This window comes from Clytia hemisphaerica, unplaced genomic scaffold, assembly GCF_902728285.1.
Source record: "Clytia hemisphaerica strain Z4C2 unplaced genomic scaffold, Clytia hemisphaerica genome assembly, whole genome shotgun sequence".
Taxonomy (NCBI): Eukaryota; Metazoa; Cnidaria; class Hydrozoa; order Leptothecata; family Clytiidae; genus Clytia; species Clytia hemisphaerica.
The window spans coordinates 1035088-1055853 of NW_027103850.1; the positions used below are offsets into that span (position 1 = coordinate 1035088).

A 20766-nucleotide genomic window follows, 5' to 3' on the forward strand; every position below is an offset into this window, starting at 1 on the left:
AACTTATCAGCTTGCCAGTATGAGAGAGCTGTGAAAAAAGGGTGTGACCAAATGCAGTAGAACTGCATGCAAGAAAATGCAAATGCAAAATGCAATTTCAAAGAATTTCTAAGTCAAGTTGTTGATTCTTTGACTATGACTTGATAAGTGAGTATCCTAGTTCTGGCAGCTATTTCTAACATTCCCAGCAAAAAGCAAAGTGGACAATGTTCAGAAAAACAAAACAAAGTAGATAATTATGAAAAATATAGCCTTGTCACTAATCCTATCCTAGCATAGAAATCGATCTCTAAATTCTAGAGTGAAATTAAAATAAAACCGAGCACACAGGCTAGGAAATGTAAACCACAACCAAATTCATCACTTTGCAAATGGTCTCTGAAAGTGTTCAAACATAAATTTTTCAGTTCAAAAGTTAATCAATATAAACACCAAAGTCTGTGAGTGAGTATTTTACACTCCCCCAAAACACAATGCAAAATTTATATAGTTCATTCATCAATGGCCATTGCAAGTTCTTCTGAGAGGCTTAACTCTCCAAGGGAATGAATGAGCACAAGTCTACGGACAGCTCGATTTGTTATGCGAAACTCGTTTTCGTTTGCGTTCTTGTATTCAACAGCCACTGTACGTATTCGTTGATCCTGGCTTCGTTGAATTTCTAATACTTTTCCATACTGGTAAGTATTACAAAGGACACTTTCACGTTTGATGAATAGCACTATGTCTCCAATTTTGATATCTGTATCACTTTTGAACCACTTCAGTTTGTGTAGTAGCTTTGGTACGTGAACTGTCAGCCATGTCTCGAACCAAGCATTCATGATCTTTTCTTCTAGTTTGAGAAACTTGTTAGGATTGGAGGTGATTTTGACAGGAAATATGGGACTCCTGTCATTGTTCCTACCGAGTAAGAGTCGACTAGGAGTAAGCACATCTTGGATCTCAAAGTCGCGGATTCCTTTAAGTGCAAGGGGCATGTCATTAATGGTGTTGGAGATTTCTGCAGCGATCGTTTCCCATTGCAATAATGATAATCTGTCATTTTGAAGATGGATGGAGAGCGATTTCTTAATTTCACGAATTTTTCTCTCAATTTTTCCATGCATATGATGACCAGAGACTGGGCATGCGTTGAATTCAACTTGGACATCACAGTACAGGCGGTTCTGAATGTCTTTGAAGTTTAGACGGGTATCTTGGCAACCTTTGAGAAGTTGACTTCCTTCATCTGGGAGAAGATATTTGGGGTATCCGACATCACTAGCAAACCGTACAAAGGATAATATGAAAGAAGGTGTACTGTAGTTATCCATTACTTTAATCTTGGTTGCGGATGTGGTTGTGCAGTAGTATACGACAAACCAAATCTTGATTGTTGTCCGTCTGTTGAAATTTGAGTATGCAGAAAATGGACCACAGAGATCTACTTAGGTGGAGTAAAACGGAGGAGCGATGTTGAGATTATGCATTGAGATCGGTTCAAATTCTACTTCCAGGGTTTTCTTTGCGATGAAGCGACACCGTTCACATTTCCTTCTGATGAGTTCTCTGCCATCAAGTATGTAAGCAATCTGGATGACGTATCTGTACACGGTTTCATTTCCACAATGTTTGGCTTCCTTGTGATACCAATGTATGTAATCACCAATGGCATATGCAATCGGTGAGTGTCGGTACACCATAGGTTTGCAAAATGTGGTGGGTGACAAATCCAGCATTGCATTAGTCATTTTTCCAGTAGTTGATTGATCTGTTGGGAGGATTCTCTCTGTGTGATAAAGTGTTCCTTCGATTTCAGTAGATATCTTTGTGTATTTTTTGGGGTCACAAAATCTTTTGACTTCTTCTGTAGCTTTGTTAAAGAAATATTGTGACGGCTTTCAATGGGTCAATTGTGGAAGCTTCTCCTCGCCTCTTCCTCCTTTTCCTTGTTACTTTATGGATAAAGATTAGAACATAGCTAACAATCCGATTCACATTTGCCCAGTCAAATTTATTTGGGTTGACAATGTAGTTTGATGAATTATATACTTCTTTGGTTTTCTCAAAGTTGATCGAGTGGTGACTGGTTGGCATTAGTGTTGGATCAATGTCAACTGGATGTTGCTCAAGTTTAGCAAGTCTTGCTTCTTCGTTGCTCAGTTTGACTTCTTCGATTGTTTTGATTGGAAACTTTGATACATCTTCTGCCATCCACGGGTACCCATTGAACCAATCTGAGTCTTCGGTAATGTCTTGAAGTTTAACACCTTTTCGTGCTCCTAGGTCAGCAATCATGTGATCTCCAGGGATGAAGTTCCAATTTTCCGGGTTTTTGAATCGTCTGATTTCTACGACTCGATTCCTGAAGTATGGTTTAAGTCGCTTGTGTTCATCGTTTATCCAGAAAAGCGTGATTTGGCTATTAGACATCTTCAATGCTGACTTATGACGGTCTTTGAAGGATCATTTTACGACCTCTCCTGTGTGGGCATTTTTAGCGTTGCTGCGAAAAGTTCAGCTCTAGGTAGTGTCATATCATCAGGAACTAATCGTGATCTTGCAAAGACTAATTGACATGAGTAGGTGCCGGTTGAACGTAAGAATCGTGCATAGATTGCTACACAGACCATATGTTTTGAGGCATCTCCAAAATCAAGGGTAGATATATCAAGATTGACAGAATCAGATGGAACAATTGCACGTCGATATCTGATTGATGATATTTCCTCCATCATCTGAAAATGGTCGTCCCATATATGCCACAAATCATCCGGTATGCAATCATCCCAACTCAAGCCTCTTTCGATCAATTGATGAAGATCGAGTTTCATGCCAGCGGTGATAGGTGTGATCTTGCCAGTTATATCGTATACTTCAGCGACCTTTGCAACACATTGGCGTCGTGTAAGATTAACTGGAATTTGTTTTGAATCTGGTGTGATGGGTTTCTTTCCCCTTGACTTTTTCGCGAAGTTGAGTCCTCCAACATCTAAGGTGATGACATCATCTTTGGGATACCATTTCATACCGGCTCCGTTGATACTTTTTCCATCCTTGGAGAGGTCTTCTCTTGGGTCTTCATCTGAAAACGTTACGCCTTTTAAACAGAATCCTCCGTTATTAAGCACATTTTCCAAGTCTTCGGCTTTTTCTATTGCTGATCGTTTTGATTTGTCACCGGAAAGGCAGTCGTCAACATAGATGTCTTCTTGTACAACTTGGTTGACTTCAGGGTATTCGTCTTTGAAGAGTTTGCTTGTTTCTCTCAATGCTCTTTCACTTTGATTTCCTGACGACTTAACACCATAAATCAAGGTCTTGATTATTTTTTCCTCTGGAAGATGCTCGCGGTCTAGATTCTCTTGCCAGATGTAACGCTGTAGGCACCAGTGTTCCTCTTTGAGTTTTACAGTATTATACATCTTTCGTATATCGGTATGAAATGGCTGGAGTTTTTACAAGCTCTTATTTGATTTGGTTGGTCGTTAAGATGTAATAAAAGAATCTTATTACTTTTTCTAAAGAACGCGTCATCTCTATCACTTTAAATGACCAATTAGTGAAGTATCTTGTAAAAACTCCAAGGCATCTCATGAAATGCGGTGTGATGTGAGGTCCAGCGGATAAATATCTCCACCAGCTTGTTCATGTTGTTTGTGCCTTTTGCTATGATGCTGTTGAGACTGTAACCTGATTTTGTGGGGTGACTTGCGTCAAATACGACCCTGCAAGGAGTTGATAATGAGTTGTCAATCCAGACAGCACGCCACGGTATGAAATTTTGAACTTTACTGTTGAGGAGCATCTCTTGTTGTGATTCAGTCATATTTTTTACGTAATCAACGTAACCCATGGATTGGAGTTTTTCCTCGGATTTGATAACATCAGCTTTATCTTCTGGGGTTTGATCCAATTTCTTCAGCTGTTGATGATAAATCTTTAGTGCTTTGTCTTTGTTTGGAACCAGTCTGACTTCTGGATTATGAAGAAGGGGTAGGACCGCCCATGATTCTTTGTTTTTGATATCTACTGTCACAGACTTGTCGATTAAGTGCTGCTCCACTTCTTCTTTTATGCTTATTGACGCAGTTGATTCATTTTCTTTGCAATCAGAACAGTCACGGCAGTTTACACACCTGCTTCCTTTGCATCTTGGAAGACCTTTTGGTTGCGTGCGACTAATGCATGATTGTTGCTATCTTGGAGGAGATTGTGATGAGTCCTTTTCTGTCTTGACGTGAAGGAGTGGTATATCTGGATTTAAAAGAATTCCGGCTTGATACATGGTGTATTGATTTAGGATGAAGTTGCTCAAATGTTTACCCTTCTCGTTGCTGATTCCGTTGAAAACTTTGTGGGGTCCACCAACAACTCCGAGTCCTCCATCTACATTTTCAAAGAGAGATCGATAAATGGTGAGTCCTGAGGGTAGCTGAAATACTGGCTGAGGGTGGTATTTTATATATTTGATTCCAAGCATAATATCGATTTCACCACCAGCATGGGGTGGTAGCGAAGGAAGATGAAGTGGGTTTTTTTCCGGTCTGACGGTAAGCATCATGAATATCTTGTTCTACTTTGTCCAGCGGGTAAATTGGAAATGGAGTAGTGATCTGAGAGAGACAGACACCTTTCAGCAAGGGATCCCCTCCGGTGTGCAGTGGAAGGTCAATACGATATACTCCCATCTTGGTCGTTTGTGAACTTTGACCAACACCACCAACAGTTATTTCTTCCTGGTGTTCAAGATGACTTCGTTGCTTGAGTTTGTCAACTGCTTCTTTTCGGACGATCATGTCGTTGCATCCAGAGTCGAAGAAAATTGTATAGCGCTTGCCTTCAACTTTGATGGTTTGAAGAATGTAAATTGCTCGGTCGTCGATCATAGAATTATCTGCAGCAGATTTTTATTGAGGTTTGTTCTTGGCCAGATGAGCAGATTGGATCATTGCATAAAATGATAGTTTGATTTCTTTAGCATGAGGTGGTAGATCAGCTTGTTGCATGTAGCGATCTTTGAAGGCTTGTAATGTTTGTTCTCGTCACTGTCAGCATGTTCTTGGCAGACCAAAACATGCTTTCGACAAAGGTGCTTTTCATGAGATTTGTGCGGGCAAGCAAATTCTCGTTGGCATCTATCTTCTTGGTGTTTCATTCTTGATCGACTTGCTCCTGGGAAGAGGCATTGATAACATAGATTCTTCTTCCAAAGCACGGAAAATCTTTGTGATGGTTTCATTTGTGCAAATTTTGGGCATGCGAAGTACTGGATTAGTTTCATACCCTTTGGTCCATTTGTTCTGACATGATTGTCTTCCCTGCATATCAGACATGGGGGTGGATCTTGTCTCGGTCGATCTTGTCTCGTGGAGTTGGTCCGTAGTCTTCTGTTTCTCCATAGTATGATGATTGTTGACGTGAAGGATTGCGTGGTGGTTGCCTCTGATCAGTTGTTGAATGTGGGTTGCATAGTAGTTTTCGTTGTTCTATACTGATTTCTTTCTCCAAAAAGATGACAAATCTCTTCCAAACAAGAGGTTCATCTGATGACTCACATTCATCGAGTTGAGTGAACCATTTGTTGATGCGGTCTTTGTCAAGGAGTGTATATATCTTCTCCATGGCGCCACCGCAGTATAATCGTTCCAAAATATTGTGTTGCTCTGCTAATTTGTGCGAGTCTTTCATGAAAGTCACAATATTACTGAGACTATCAATTTGCTTCTCTGGGTCCTTGTGCCTCAGGTTCTTTGTTGATTGATCCAATTGACCAAGCTTCTTTGATAGCAACATCTTTGGTTCACCATATGACGCTTTGAGACGTTGCCAGATCTCATCAATGGAGTCAACCCCTTTCACAAGTATGAGTTCGGATCCCTCAAGGTAATTGTTCTTTAGGAGGTCTGGTAAGTAAGCTTTTGGGGTAGTCTTTAGGTGAATTTTCTCGAAGTAACTTTGAAAGGAGTATATATCTGTTGAAGTGTCATACCCCTTGAATTTTTGAAGTTTGATGTTGAGTTTGGAGGACTGGAATGATTGTTGCTTGGTGATTTCAGTGTTTGCAATCTCGTTGTTAAGTGCTTCAACATACTTATGCTTGGCTGAACAGAGTGCGTGGTATTATTTGGTAACGTAGTCGACTTCATTTTGGAAATCGTCGGTTTCGATACACAAGATTTCACGTACTTTTGTGCTCAGTGATCTCATTGATTTCAGGTGGTCGTTGAGGGCTGATTTGGCTTCAGTCAATTGGCTGTGCTCAAACTCTTTTGGATCTTCGGTGAAGACTTTGTTGAGGGTTTCATTGATGTCCTTGATTTCATCTAGCAGGAATCGCTTGGTGTTCTTTGCTGCAACTTCGTTGGACGATAAACGTTGATTTTCATGTTTGCGGATTGTTCTTCTTTGCAGTTTTAGGGGGGCCCCTTTTAGCTCAAAGAGATAATTTCGAACTAATGTCAGTGTACTTTCTCTGACTGTGATGAGAGTTTCGTATTCCTCTGCACCAAGTTGTACTTCTAGATCGCAGTGACAAGCTCTGTAGTTCAAGCGGATTGATTCAATTCTTGCAACCATGTCATCTACTTCTTCTAATGTGAACATGGAATCTGATACTGGATCCTCATGTATAAGATCAGTAAGTTTATTTGTAATCAATTTTGCTTGTATTTCTAGTGTTCTTTCCTTATCCATTCTTGAGGTTGTGTTGGATGATGAAGTGCTCCCTTTCTCAGATGAGTCTTTGGATAGAGATGAGTTATGTGAGTTTATTGATTGCTGAGAATCCAACCAGTTTTGAACAGTTGATAAGTCTTGGATGTAATCTGCTTGAGTTGGTGAAATAACCAAAGGCGTTGTTGTAGGAGACTCTCGGACGAGTGTTAAAATGTCACCAGTGCTTCTGATACACGTTTGGATGTTGTCGTTTTCGCCCTGATCTTCAACGAATCGATTTTGAATATAAGGTAGAGTTGTATAATGCTTATCCTTAAGCTTATCTTTATTTTCGGTGGTTGGCCATTGAATTCCAGGAATATTTTGAACCGGTATCCCTGGAATTTCAGTGTGGTTTTGATCTAGTTGGGGTCTACAGTTAAGCAGACTTGTAATCTGTTCGACATGTGTTGATGATATAGGTGTCAATTCGAAAGTGGCTGACGAGCCTTGTTGTGTTGTAGGTGTCAATTGAGGAGTGGCTGACGAACCTTGTTGTGTTGTGGGTGTCAATTGAAATGTGGCTGACGAACCTTGTTGTGTTGTAGGTGTCAATTGAAGAATGGCTGACGAACCTTGTTGTGTTGTGGGTGTCAATTGAAATGGGCTGACGAACCTTGTTGTGTTGTAGGTGTCAATTGAAAAGTGGCTGACGAACCTTGTTGTGTTGTAGGTGTCAATTGAAGAATGGCTGACGAACCTTGTTGTGTTGTGGGTGTCAATTGAAATGTGGCTGACGAACCTTGTTGTGTTGTGGGTGTCAATTGAAAAGTGGCTGACGAACCTTGTTGTGTTGTGGGTGTCAATTGAAATGTGGCTGACGAACCTTGTTGTGTTGTAGGTGTCAATTGAAGAATGGCTGACGAACCTTGTTGTGTTGTGGGTGTCAATTGAAATGTGGCTGACGAACCTTGTTGTGTTGTAGGTGTCAATTGAAAAGTGGCTGACGAACCTTGTTGTGTTGTGGGTGTCAATTGAAAAGTGGCTGACGAACCTTGTTGTGTTGTGGGTGTCAATTGAGGAGTGGCTGACGAGCCTTGTTGTGTTGTGGGTGTCAATTGAGGAGTGGCTGACGAGCCTTGTTGTGTTGTGGGTGTCAATTGAGGAGTGGCTGACGAGCCTTGTTGTGTTGTGGGTGTCAATTGAAGAATGGCTGACGAAACTTGTGTTGTGGGTGTCAATTGAGGAGTGGCTGACGAGCCTTGTTGTGTTGTGGGTGTCAATTGAGGAGTGGCTGACGAACCTTGTTGTGTTGTGGGTGTCAATTGAAAAGTTACTGACGAACCTTGTTGTGTTGTGGGTGTCAATTGAGGAGTGGCTGACGAACCTTGTTGTGTTGTGGGTGTCAATTGAGGCGCGGCTGACGAACCTTGTTGTGTTGTGGGTGTCAATTGAAAAGTGGCTGACGAACCTTGTTGTGTTGTGGGTGTCAATTGAAAAGTGGCTGACGAACCTTGTCCTTGGTATGCTTGTGGAGCTAGTGGATGTTGAACTGGAAGATCTTGTTGAATGAAGCGTCTGGGATGATGAGGGGGTGAAGCGACAGAATCCTCGATGAAGTGCTTTTCTCCGGTATCATTCAGCTTTCGATAATCAATCTTTCTGGTTCTTCTGCTCATTAGACATCTGAGGCTGTTTGAATGTGGTCGTACCAGTCAGGTAAGTAAAGCGGACACACACGGGCAGTGTTTGGAATAATGTTGAACATATATTCAAACTGTAGAAAAATGAAAAAATACTCTAATCAAAATTTTGTCAATTAATTTGAGCAAAAACAAGAAAATTCACATAATGTAAGCCTAGTCATTAAATGAAATGATGCTTGTACAAAAGCGCATAAAAAATGTATAAGATCTGATTATTGAAATTTCAAACAAATTCATGTAAAAGTACTGAATATTAAAAAACTAAAAAATAGCTAACTTACCAGCTTGCCAGTATGAGAGAGCTGTGAAAAAAGGGTGTGACCAAATGCAGTAGAACTGCATGCAAGAAAATGCAAATGCAAAATGCAATTTCAAAGAATTTCTAAGTCAAGTTGTTGACTCTTTGACTATGACTTGATAAGTGAGTATCCTAGTTCTGGCAGCTATTTCTAACATCGTTAGAAGTATTCACCCTCATCAAAGATTTAGACTTTCTCAAAGTCTTTGCCTTAATTTATTCTCCAAACCACAACAAAATATTCAGTTAAATATTTTTGTCTAGCACTAGCAGCACAGCAGAACTTCTGAATTTCAGCAACTGACTGCACTCGAAAAAAAAAACAGCTTTACAGTAGCTATTCTTCTATTGATAGATCTCATATTTCGGATCAGCCAGGATAGATATATGACAAGAAAACTTTTTTAATCAGTTTGATCATCACGTCCCTATCTCACTTTATTTTTTTCACTCGAAATTCTATTTGTTTTGATTCGATTTTCGTGTTATTTTTCTTTCTTGAGTGACGTAATTGTGTTCTGTGTTTTAAAAAGAAAATTTGATTGACAATTTTCGAACGTTTTGCAATGCAACGCCTTCCGATTGGAAAACCCAACCTCGTCCAGAGGTTAATATTTTCTCTTTGAAAACTTGACCTCTGATACTCAGGGTATTGCATTTCACCAGCGGCCATAGTCCGTGTAAGTTCAAACCTTGCTGCATCTGTTAATCGATAATCAGGATTTTGAGGCATGCTCGATTACCTATCGATTGATCAATTAGTCATCGATTAAATCGATTGATTATCGATTGACCTTTTGATGATCGATTACCTATTGATTGACTATTTGATGATTGATTATTCATCGACTAACTATTGATTGAATGTCAATTACTTATTGATTGGCTCTTTGGATTTTTTTCTATTTTTTTAAGAGTAGGTTTTATTTTATCCTGACTACTTTTTTAACTTGGCAGGTTGCCGTCAAGTTAGATAACCACAAAATTCGAAAGCCAATCGATGACAAATTGCTAATTGATATTTAATCAATGAATAACCGATACCCAATCGTTGAAAATTATCAATCGATTAAGTTATCAATCGATAGGTTAAACAATCGATGACCAATCGATAATCAGGATTTAAAAAAAAGTTGCAGATAGAACCAAACTATCTTTATTCAAAAATTTGATAGTTGCTGCAATACGTTTTAACTTTGGATTAAGTCTGTCTGTTGGATAATCCCTCCCGCACTTACAAGTGCTCAAATTGGTCCCAGTTTATATATCAACTCTTTTCTTGCAAGTTTTGCAAGAGTAGAAGTAGACTTTCTTTATGTATTCTACCTCAAGAACACACTCAATGGAATCTACAGGGACATTTTCAATAATCTTATCAAAGTCGCAATCTAATTGTGCATTTAGTTTACATAATATAGAAGATGGTTCAATTGAGAGAACGATACAATCATTAACCGTCTTTGAATAAACTTGTGTGATTTGGTACAATTCACCTTCCGAGATAAAATCAACAAAATCATTCCAGAAAGTGATTTTTAAACAAACAGGACCGTCTGAAATGAGGCACTCCCTCATCTTGTCCTTCCTTGATTTGCCAGTTTTGTAACATAGTTTTTAATCTCAACTGGCCCAATAAATTTGAGCTTACCAACAATTGACTGAACCAAGACATTTGATTCAATATCAATCAACTTTGTGGCGTCGGAATCATTCAAACTGTAAGAAGGTTGTGTGGTACATGGCTTGATACTTCTGCCCCTTTCTGACAAAAAGAAGTAACCCACATGAAGTCAAAATTGAGAAAATCGACCAAACGCGTTTTATGCTGGCATTAGATGCATGTAATACATATCAAAAAACAAATGACTGACTAATTATCTACCAATTGAACTTCAATTTTTAAATGCATTTCTTTTATTGAGACATGAACTGGCATCTCAAAAAAGTACGGCCTTTTCTTTACCAGAATAGGATTTTCAGTTTTGTGGATTTGTTTTCTGACAAAAAGAAGTATGTGGCTTACTTCTTTTTATCAGAAAAGTATTTCGAAGATCTTTAATGATCTGAAGGATTTTGTTTTCTGACAAAAGGAAGTAAGCAGATTTAGATGAGCATTATTGAAAGGTTAGGGTTATAGAGGACCCTCCAGTGGACCCTCGACTCACACTTTTTATGCATTTTTTTCAATTTTCACCCATTCACACAACCAAGAAAGACCAATCAACAATTCACACAAACGGCTGGGGGCGCCTTTGTTTTTGAAATAATTCATTCAATAAAATGACTAACTAATAACGATAAAAACAATGGGATTTTATTTTAATATTGAATGCTTTTTTGAATAAAATATTATGAATAGTAGGATAATCTTTAAATATGGTTTAAAAATTATTATAAAAATACTAGTGCAAAAAGTGAAACAAATATTAGAAAGACTACTAGAACACTTAAACTTGAAACTAAAAACTTTCTAAATAAATAATTACTCTTAGGTGCCGAATAAACGGGGGAAGGGGGGGGGGTTAAATTTTTTAAATCCTAATAAACGGGGAGACTTAATTATTGGCGGGGGTTTGAAATTTTACCTCTGAAAACCTAAAAATAGGGTAAATACGTCATTCTCGAAATCTTGATGATTATTTTTTGAAGTGGCTAAAGGAGCCATGACTTTACAAAGTAAAAGAGAAATGATAAACATTAGATATTTAAAAAAGTCAACATAGAATGTGTAAATAAGAACAAATAATTTGAAAAGATAATTATACTGTTGTATAGAATGTATGAATTAGAACAAATAATTTGAAAAGGATAATTATACTGTTGTATAGAATAATTTAATTTTAAACAAATTATTTTAGAAAAATGATATACTACTGTATAGAATGTATGAAATTGAAACAAATAAATTATATAATATCACGAAAAAAATGCATCTGTTATACTTATGAATGCACAAAATTGAAAAAGAAACTTGTGCACATAATTGAAACAAATTTAATTATAAAGTGTGGAGTTCTGTACTTTTATTAGTTCAACGTGTTTCCAAAAGATCTTCTCTTTCTAGCCCCTTGAAGAAAGCAAGGCGTGATGGTTGCATAAAAGGTCCAAGTTTTTGGATTATAGCATCTAGCTTACTTGCATTTACGCCACGAGGTGTTTTTCTAGATTTCACCTCATAAGTTTTATCAACAATGGCCTTCTTGATCTTGGCCTTCAGAAAAATAGCTTCAGAAAATTCATAAGCTTCGTGTGTTGTTTTGTAGTGCATGGAAGTTGATCCTTTCCTAAACTCGGCAACAACAACATTTTCAAGGAGTGGTCTGGTTTCTTTCGACTCCTTACCTTGACTCAATCCATGTTCGAAATCTTTGAAGTCTCCAATCGTCATCTCAACCGTGTTTCCTGATTTCTCAACACATGTCAGAAATTCTCGCCAGTCGCAAACTTTCTTCATTTGCTTCATCTCCTTCTCAACGTTTCGGTGAAATGAATCAGCCGACATGAATGTGTGACCTGCCGTAAAATACTTCAAAGTTATTCTTCTCAAATTAAACTTTGGAGTATTGACTAAGAATACGAGGGCTGTATATAATGTCCATCACTTGTTCTGTCCTGAACAATTATCCAACCAAAGTACAACATTTGAATATTGCGAACAGTGGTCACTCTTAAAACATATGTATATGCACTGGTGACGTCTTCATCTTTGCACCCAGCAATACCCTCGTGCCAAAGAACCCCAACAGGCTTGCAGATTTCAAAATCTTCACTCTTGAGTGGAGCAAAAGTTTGACTAATGACCACTAATCTCTTGGTGAATAAATTTAACTTGAAGCCCGGCAGTCGAGGCAGTAGGATGACTTTCTGCATGTCGCTGGAAAGAAATAACGTATCTTTATAAGCCTTGCGAGCCTGCCTGTACTTCGTTTGGTGATCTAGCCAAACTACACACGCTAAGCAATCACCTTTTCCACAAGACATGTCTTTATCCTTGTCAATTCTTTTGGCATTGAAAATCCTAGTTTCGAGCCTGTCATCACTCGTGCTAGTGTCTTTTTGCTTTACATCTCTCAGATGAAGTTTATGACTTTCACACATCTCACACTCATCATCTCCAAGCTTTGCAAACGATATGTTTTGACTTTTCACAATTCGAGTATACTGAACATATGACATGGTATTCTCATTGTTTTCTTTCCTTTGATCAAGATAATCCTCGTACATTTCTTGAATGGTCAGCTCTGATGGAAGATATAACCGATTTGGGGCATGCTCTCGCCGATAATGAGAAATTTGAGGATTGAATGACATAACATGTTGAATGGCAGTCTGTTTTCCAGAATCTGACATTGCATGCTTTGGCGGATGTTTACCCCTTTTATCTTGTAAAGTCACTCCAAAATTTGAGGTTGTATTCAACGCGGTTGAAATGAATTTGTCGAAACGGTATCCCAAGGTGGAAATGAACATATCTTTGCAAACAAATTTTTGTTCTCCAGAGGCATCCGGAAACCCAATACTTTCGTGCTCTTCTTTTGTTTGAGTCAGCATATCTTCTGGCTGGTTCCATTGTAACAATGTGATTGTAAATCCATACTTTTTGATGGTTATAGTCAAGGTCCCAAAAGTGCAATTTAACTCGTTTGTCTTCTGAGAATTTCGAGCAGTCCAATTTGCAGTTGCAACGAGATTGGATAAGTTTGTGCTTTTCAACTTGTTTGTTCTTTTTGTTACTTGGTTCATCGTTGTTTTCTAGAAATAACAAGAAGCCTGTTGGCTTGAAGGCCCAGCGAAAAGTAACGTGTTGAAAACGAGCGTGCAAAACAGCAAATGTATGACCCTGTTGACATGGATCAAAGTGAAGACAGGGAAAATTTTTCCAAAATCACCGCTGTACTTCTCATTGGTTAGACGCTTGAAATTTTATTGAATAGTCTCCTACCAACCGGGTCTACAGGCGCAGGTTCACCCGGTTGAATACTCTCAGGTATCGTGAGATTGGGTAACTTGCATCAGTGGCGGCTAACATAACATGCATAGCCCTCAAATGAAACCTGGCTGGTCATTAAAATACAACTACGCAGCTCCGCTCGCAGCTCTACTCTACCATTTTTGTTTTGATTTAATTTTGTATTTTAATGACCAGCCAGGTCTTTCATTTAAGGGCTATGCATGTTAGCCTCCACTGATGCAAGTTATCCAATCTCACGGTACCTAATAGCTGGGGGTTTGGAATAAGCGGGGGGAGGTTGGAAAAAATATCAAAACTTACTAAGGAGGGGGGGGGGGGGTTTGGAAACAAAAATATCCTAGGTGTAAAAAATTTCCATAAATTATGCGCGCCCATAGAAAAATATTTTTAAAAACCCGCGAATATATAGTGAGTGGGCGCTCTTTAACCAATTAGGTGCACTCACATATTCAGGGAGAAATATCCCTGCAGGCATGTTAGTTGGACCAGATCGTAAACCAGAAAAATAATCTTTAAAAAACTAGACGATGAAATAGTTTACAGTCTGCATATCAAGGCTAATAAAATAGACGATATCGGATTTAGATAAATGCAATGCATTCTGGTTTCTAGGGACTCTCAAAGGAATTATAATTTATTATAATTGATCTACTATAATTCCTTTGAGAGTCCCTAGAAACCAGAATGCATTGCATTTATCTAAATCCGATATCGTCTATTCATGTGATTTAATGTGAGTTAACAGTTAATGTGACAGATCCAGAAATGACCATTTTCACTGCTTAGTTCAAATTTACCCATGAGCTGCATTTTAGTGTCCATTAACAGATTCCAGAATAATCAGTTTATGCTTTAAATAATTATGTGAGTCGATTTTGAAAAATCAAGCCACCAATCGTTTAATGCGACAGATCCAGAAATGACCATTTTATTTAATATACGTGTAGAATCATGAAAAAAGTCCCAATCTTCTTCAAATTTACACATGAGCTGCATTTCAGTCTCCATTAACATGATTCCATAATCAACTTATTTGAAATAATTATGTGTCGAGTTTGACAAACGACAAATCAAGCCACCAATCGCCAAACGAGACAGATCCAGAAATAACCATTTTCACGCGTAGCATCATGGAAAAAGTTCCAATCTTGTTCCAATTTACACATGGGCTCCATTTTTGTGTATTACCAAATTCCAGAATCAGTTTACTTGAAATAATTATGTGTTGAGTTTGAAAATCATACCACATCCCACCACTGTGACCAGCGCACCGTGGTTTTGTTAACAGCCTGAACAGCGACAGATCCAGAAGTGACTGTTTTCTTATGTTCAATTTTACACATCAGCTGCATTTCAGTTTATTTATTTCTATATCAGAAGCCATTATTTCCTAAAAATTTATAAAGTCTTTTTGAAAACAAGAAACTAAAAATGAAAGTGATTTAAGGTAGAATTTTTACTCATAAAACTTTTTGAAAACTTGAGCAAAGACTATAAGATATGGCAGAATGTTGAAAAAGGTTTATAAAGAAAAACAATTACAAAATTTCTTTGGTTTGAAAGTCTCTTGACCACTAAAGCAAAGAAAATGTTCAAGAAAGTATGAATTAACCTCCTCACTTCGACCGCCATCTTGGTTTGTTTTGAAAATTGTTTTGAAGGAGCGCGGAATCAGAAAATATATCTTTTATAGCCAGTATCCGACTTTAGCAAGCTTTTCCCTCTCCAGACGGCAAAATTAAAAAGTGTGGTACTGGTTTTAAGCGCCGTTTCTGCCTAAAATGACACACGGACAACGGACAGACAGAAAATTGCAAATGAAAGGCCTACCCTTAGCGCGCTGGTCCAATGAAACAATGAAGATTTAGAAAACTCTGAAATACACAAAGGTGGTTGCAAACTAATGCTATCAAGATAAAGCTGTTCAAAACTTTTGATCTAACAATTGTAACAAAACATCTGATTAAACTAGTAATGTCTAAACACAACTTACCACCAGAACTTCTACAACGCTTTTTATTCTACAAAAGAAGAAAGTCAATTTAACTTTTAGGATTCAAATTTCTGATTTAACATCTGCTAATTGCTTTTGAAAAGGAAAGAAGAAATTTAAAGCATGGTTAAGACACCCTAAAACACCCCATCCCCTTGAAAAATGGAGGCCAAAAAATATTTGAAACAGCATACATTTTTCTGTTATAGCTAGGTAGAATTAATGAACTATTGCAAATTTCACTTAATCGCTTCTTGTTTTTGGTTGTCTTTGCTGAGGGTTGCTGTTAATTGTTTATTGATGTTTCTACAGGGATATTATCTAAAAACAGAACGATAAATGTTGAAATTCGTAACAAAATACAAGGCCCCAAACAAAGAAAAAGAAACTTCAATGTTGTTATAAATACCTGGAGCCATCGGCCAATCGTTTAAAAACTCCGATACGACAACAAAAATCAAACGCCCGCAGCGCATGCTAAAAAAGAGCTATCTTGAAAAAACTTATCCGCTTATCGGATAGCAACCCTTGATGCGGAACTTTGTAACCCGGAACACAAATACTGAAAAACGCGCGCAAACGCAAACGCAAAATTATGAGATGTTTGCCCAAGTTCCTTATGTGCGAAGCTATGAATGTCATCCTCGGTCGCTTTAGGCTCCCTGTGGTGGCAATTATCAAAACAACCGTCTCAGTTTCCTGGGAGGGGGGGTGTTTGACAGATCAAACAATGAAAAGCATGGAATTTCTCAAGAACTGCAGTCATTAAGACTGAAACTTTTTGCCGTAGGGCTAGGCTATGGCAAATCTTGCAAATTTTACAATCTATAGAAAGAACTGAATAAAAAACGTGCAAATACTTTAAAAAATCAAAAATGTCATTTTTTCTCTTTCTTTTGGTTCCTTTGTTTTATTTGAAATGCCAGAAAAGGGGATTCCTTTGCTCAAAATGGCATTTCAAATGCCAACGGAATGCCAACACGCTGGCATCATTAGGCATTTGACAAACCGAACAATTGCGCGGAACAATAGAATTCAAAAGAATACTGCAAGCAATTACAAATGCCAGGCTGGTCTAAACGCAGCCATAGTAGACATAAGAGAAATTAGCGGCCACTTAAGGGCTTTTGGTGTTTTCAGACTGCAAGTTCAAGCTAATTGCTACTTGAACGTGTGAATCATATAAATGTTTTGTTGATGAAACAAAGAAAGGCTGGAAAAGATAAGAAATTTTACTACTTCTCGGTGGAATGCCAGAGACTCGTTCAAGCAAAAGTGATAATTTCCTTTGTTTTCCCGGGAAAGGTCTGACGTTCCTTGAGATGTTGGAAAGCGTGCATTGTAATTACTTAACAATGAGTTTTAAAAATCAATGTGAATGATTAGAAATGAATACATGAAGGAATTTTTCGTATAAGGAGAAAAGAATGTTTGCTTCTGAAAGTCGTTAACAATTATCCAAACGAAAATGAACTAACTATACATATTTGAACAAATTATATTTAAAACCCTAAATTTGTATATCGCCAATACGTGTAATACGGCTTTTTTTCCATATAAGAATCAAAAATATTCTAATGATAAGTGGCATCCCGAAAAGAATCTCGGTTCACAAACCTATTTTAATTGCTCATTTTACTTAATCATATCGACTTCAAGTATGCTTGACATCTTCAAGCGTCCGTGCAAATTCACATAATAGCAAACAATAGAGAAAATCGTGCATTCAATTGTTCACCATGTTTCAAGCAGATAGTGTGAAAACACCCTTTGACCATGGTGAATTTTTCATATTTACCAATTACAAAATATAATTCTTTGTTAAAAGTGTTAAAGAACCGAAAACATAACTTCTATGTTCCAATACTAAATACAATTTTCTGACCATGGTCAGAGCCCTTAATGATGCCGTCATTGATAAGCCGCAATCGAATATACGTGTGTGTGTGTGTGTGTGTGTGTGGTGGGTGAAATATCTTGTACAAACCTCTAAAAGCTCATAAGTAATTTTAGATTGACTTTAAGTAGATAATTATTTTTGTCGATAAGCAGAGGTGTATACTGGTTATAAATACTGATAAATGACTTTAGTGAGGATATTGTAGTTGGCAAAATGTTGATAAGTTTGAGCATGGTGGTCAGGTTATGGTGTTTTTTTCGAGATTTTTAACTTTAAAAGAGTTTCCACTAGATTGTTCAGTATAAGTGTAAATGTTTAACAAATTTAACTGGGAAGACAAGGGTATTGGTGCCTATTGAAATTCTCTCTATTATTGCATATGTAAATCATAATGCTGGTCACATAATGCGTTATTAGCAGAAAAATCGTCGGCAAAAATTGAGGAAAAAAATAACTACATAGGGGCCACTCACATATCAATGTTTCCTGTGACGAACGTCACAATGACGCAAGGGGGTGGGGTGGGGTCAGAGGGAGTGATGCTAAGAAAATCCTTTTGACAGTGACAATAATAACCAAGCTACAAAAATTTTTGTGACAACTTCAGCGCTATGATATTTGATTACTAAGTTTTTGAAAAAACTGGTGTGCGAACATTAAGGTCTGTATTTTTATGTTTTATTTTTTGAGGGAACACCCAGGGGATTCACTCTTTAAAGTTCTCGGTATAAAATGAAATTTAGTATGATATATAATGATTCGTTTCAGACAGCTGAAAGGTTTGCATTGTATTACATAGAGGAGAATTCTGTAACAGTGTCTTTATATATTTTATAGCTCTGACGTAATCCTTAACTTTCTTTGTCAAAAAAATAGGATTACGCGATATTGTTCAATTCGTAGTTGCGTTCGAGGAATTTTTCTTAGATTACCGTGAACACCGACAGCAAAAATATCCTTATTTTGCCACCACACATGGCATGTTTGACACCAAATACCGTCACCTTTCTTTTCAAATTTGTACACCCCTCTTAATTTAGAATTACTTGGAGTCGCTAAAACTCATGTAAAGTCTGTAGCATCCTAAATGTCATCCCTATAAGGATCCAATCTAAGTCAAAGATTTGTTTGTGACAGAGTTCAAATTAGCTGTTCTTCCTGTCAACCGCCAGTAATTTGGTGATACTTTCTGTAGATCAAAAGAAGTGGTCATGTTTTGGTACGTTGGAAAACAACTTCTTCCTATCTTTTTTAACCCTTAGACGGCGAAAAGCGTATATATACGTCTTGAAAAGGTCATTTTGCCGATACACAGTCTTTTGGGCATAACTACTGACCACTTGAGATTCAGAGAAAAGAAATCTGCTATCGTTTGTAGTTGAGAGAAAGAGCTTTCCAACGATACCAAAGTTGATACCTGAATCATATGTCAAGAAATGACCTTTGAAAGAATAAATTTCCAGAAAAAAATGATTAACTTTTTAGCCTTTTTCAAAAAAGGTAGCGGATTTGAAAGGTTAAAAGGTTCCTCGCAATCAAAATCACTGACAGCCGTAAGAATCGTTCATAAAATGAATGAACTTTAACTCGACGGTACTGAAAGAGCCCAAGCGGGGAGCACTTAGGCAAAATTCAATAGGGGGACGAAGGGCTGATCAGGGTCCCTTTTTTAGACTTTAGAGATATCTGACAGGGTCCAGATTTACTAATTTCCAAGATATGAACCTGACTTGGTCGATTTTTAGTCATTTCGGACAATTTCCAGGGTGCAAATTAGAAATTCTTTTGAATTTTTCGTCTACTTTAAGTCATTTTTGCCACTTTTCAAAATGGGAAAAAAATTTGATTTTTTGTTCTGAAAGAGTCAAATTTACCAAACATTCATATATGAAAGGATCCACTTTTCAAACTCCAGCCCCCCCCGGTTGTTAAGCTAGAAGTGACTGAAATACATTACAACTTATTAGATAAGATGTTCAGATCAAAGTGGTTACATCAATTTATCAAGTGAGGCTTACACTATACATTTGAGAGTGAAGGTGTAATTTGACCCTTGAATACGTATTGCATGCAATTTTGTACTGACATGAAATTCCACTTGAAAAAAATATATCCTTGGTGTTTATTCAATACGTGATTTTAAACATGTACCTTAAATCTCAAGTAGGTTCTGATGCCTGCCTCCTTTCAAGGGTCTGTTAAAGAAAAGTAATGCACGGAATGTGCAAGAACTGCTTTATCCTATCATTTTCCGTGTATGCCCAAGAAAATCACTCTGGTTCAATGGGTATTGAACAAATTTAGATAGCATATATTAAGTTTACTTTATATATCCTTACCCAAGTGCTTTGTATATACCTTTTCGACCGTAGCCGCCAATTGCCGCGCGGGCATTATTTTGTACGTTTTACCACCCTAAAGCCGCCCCAAACTTTTTTCTGCACCTAAAAGACAATAGAAAAAAGTGTAAAAAAAGGTTGGATCAAGTTTAGGGCGGTAAACTAAATAATAAAGTTGCACGTGCCTAACCGCACGCCTACGGTGAAAAAGATGTATTCGATACAGCAAATGAAAGATGAAGTGACCCTCGGATTCTTTCTAGATGCATATGAACTAAACATTATTAAGCTCTTCACCCGCGGGGGTACTACCCTTGCTGACCGACGGGGGTGTGCCGCTGTGGTTGGAAAATGGACCCTACCGGGGAGAGTCATTTTTCGGAAAGTTTTGCCAAAATTTGCGAAAAAAGTTACCCTAAATGGCATGAGTTTCCACATCGCGACAAATGGGGTTTCCATGTTTTGACGTCAAAGAATCGAACGTCAGAAAAGACGGGGGTAAACGTTCGAAAATATGTCAAAAAGAAGACAAGAAAAATAATTTGTGATTTTTCCTAAGTAATAACGCTTATTTATTCATTTTCCATACTTCTTTGATGAAAAAAGTATATATTTTTGAAAAGTAAAATACTTCGTCTATCATTTGCTCTTTTTTTGAGCTCTTTACTCCAAGGATTTCTCATTTTGTCAGCCGTTGAACTTCAGTGCTTTTTCGAACAAAATTCTTAAACCCTCCTGTGTTTCAGGGTTCGTAAAAAATCGTGAGCATTTTTTTATCTTGCTAAGGTCCATCTTTCTTTGAAATTCAATCTTAGACCTTTCCAAAAATGTATAACAAGTACAAAGTTTCAGGTCTGCGATGTGGTGATTTTTCACTTTGAAAAACAGAGACATTTTCCCTTGAATTCCCCTAATGTTT

General features: G+C 37.6%; 2 protein-coding genes across 2 annotated transcripts; both read right to left on the reverse strand.

The window, feature by feature from the left end:
• Window positions 1-491: 491 nt before the first annotated feature.
• On the reverse strand, window positions 492-1316 carry LOC136807643 (uncharacterized). The gene has a single exon (XM_067064237.1). The coding sequence runs from the start codon at window positions 1314-1316 to the stop codon at window positions 492-494; it is 825 nt and encodes a 274-aa protein (XP_066920338.1).
• A 1137-nt stretch (window positions 1317-2453) lies between these two features.
• On the reverse strand, window positions 2454-3407 carry LOC136807644 (uncharacterized). Its single transcript, XM_067064238.1, has one exon. It carries the CDS (start codon window positions 3405-3407, stop codon window positions 2454-2456), a length of 954 nt encoding a protein of 317 aa, XP_066920339.1.
• Window positions 3408-20766: the final 17359 nt, after the last annotated feature.

Excerpts from the sequence above, each read along its gene's own strand:
- LOC136807643 (XM_067064237.1), bottom strand. The coding sequence starts at position 1,316 with ATGGATAACTACAGTACACCTTCTTTCATATTATCCTTTGTACGGTTT.
- LOC136807644 (XM_067064238.1), bottom strand. The coding sequence starts at position 3,407 with ATGTATAATACTGTAAAACTCAAAGAGGAACACTGGTGCCTACAGCGT.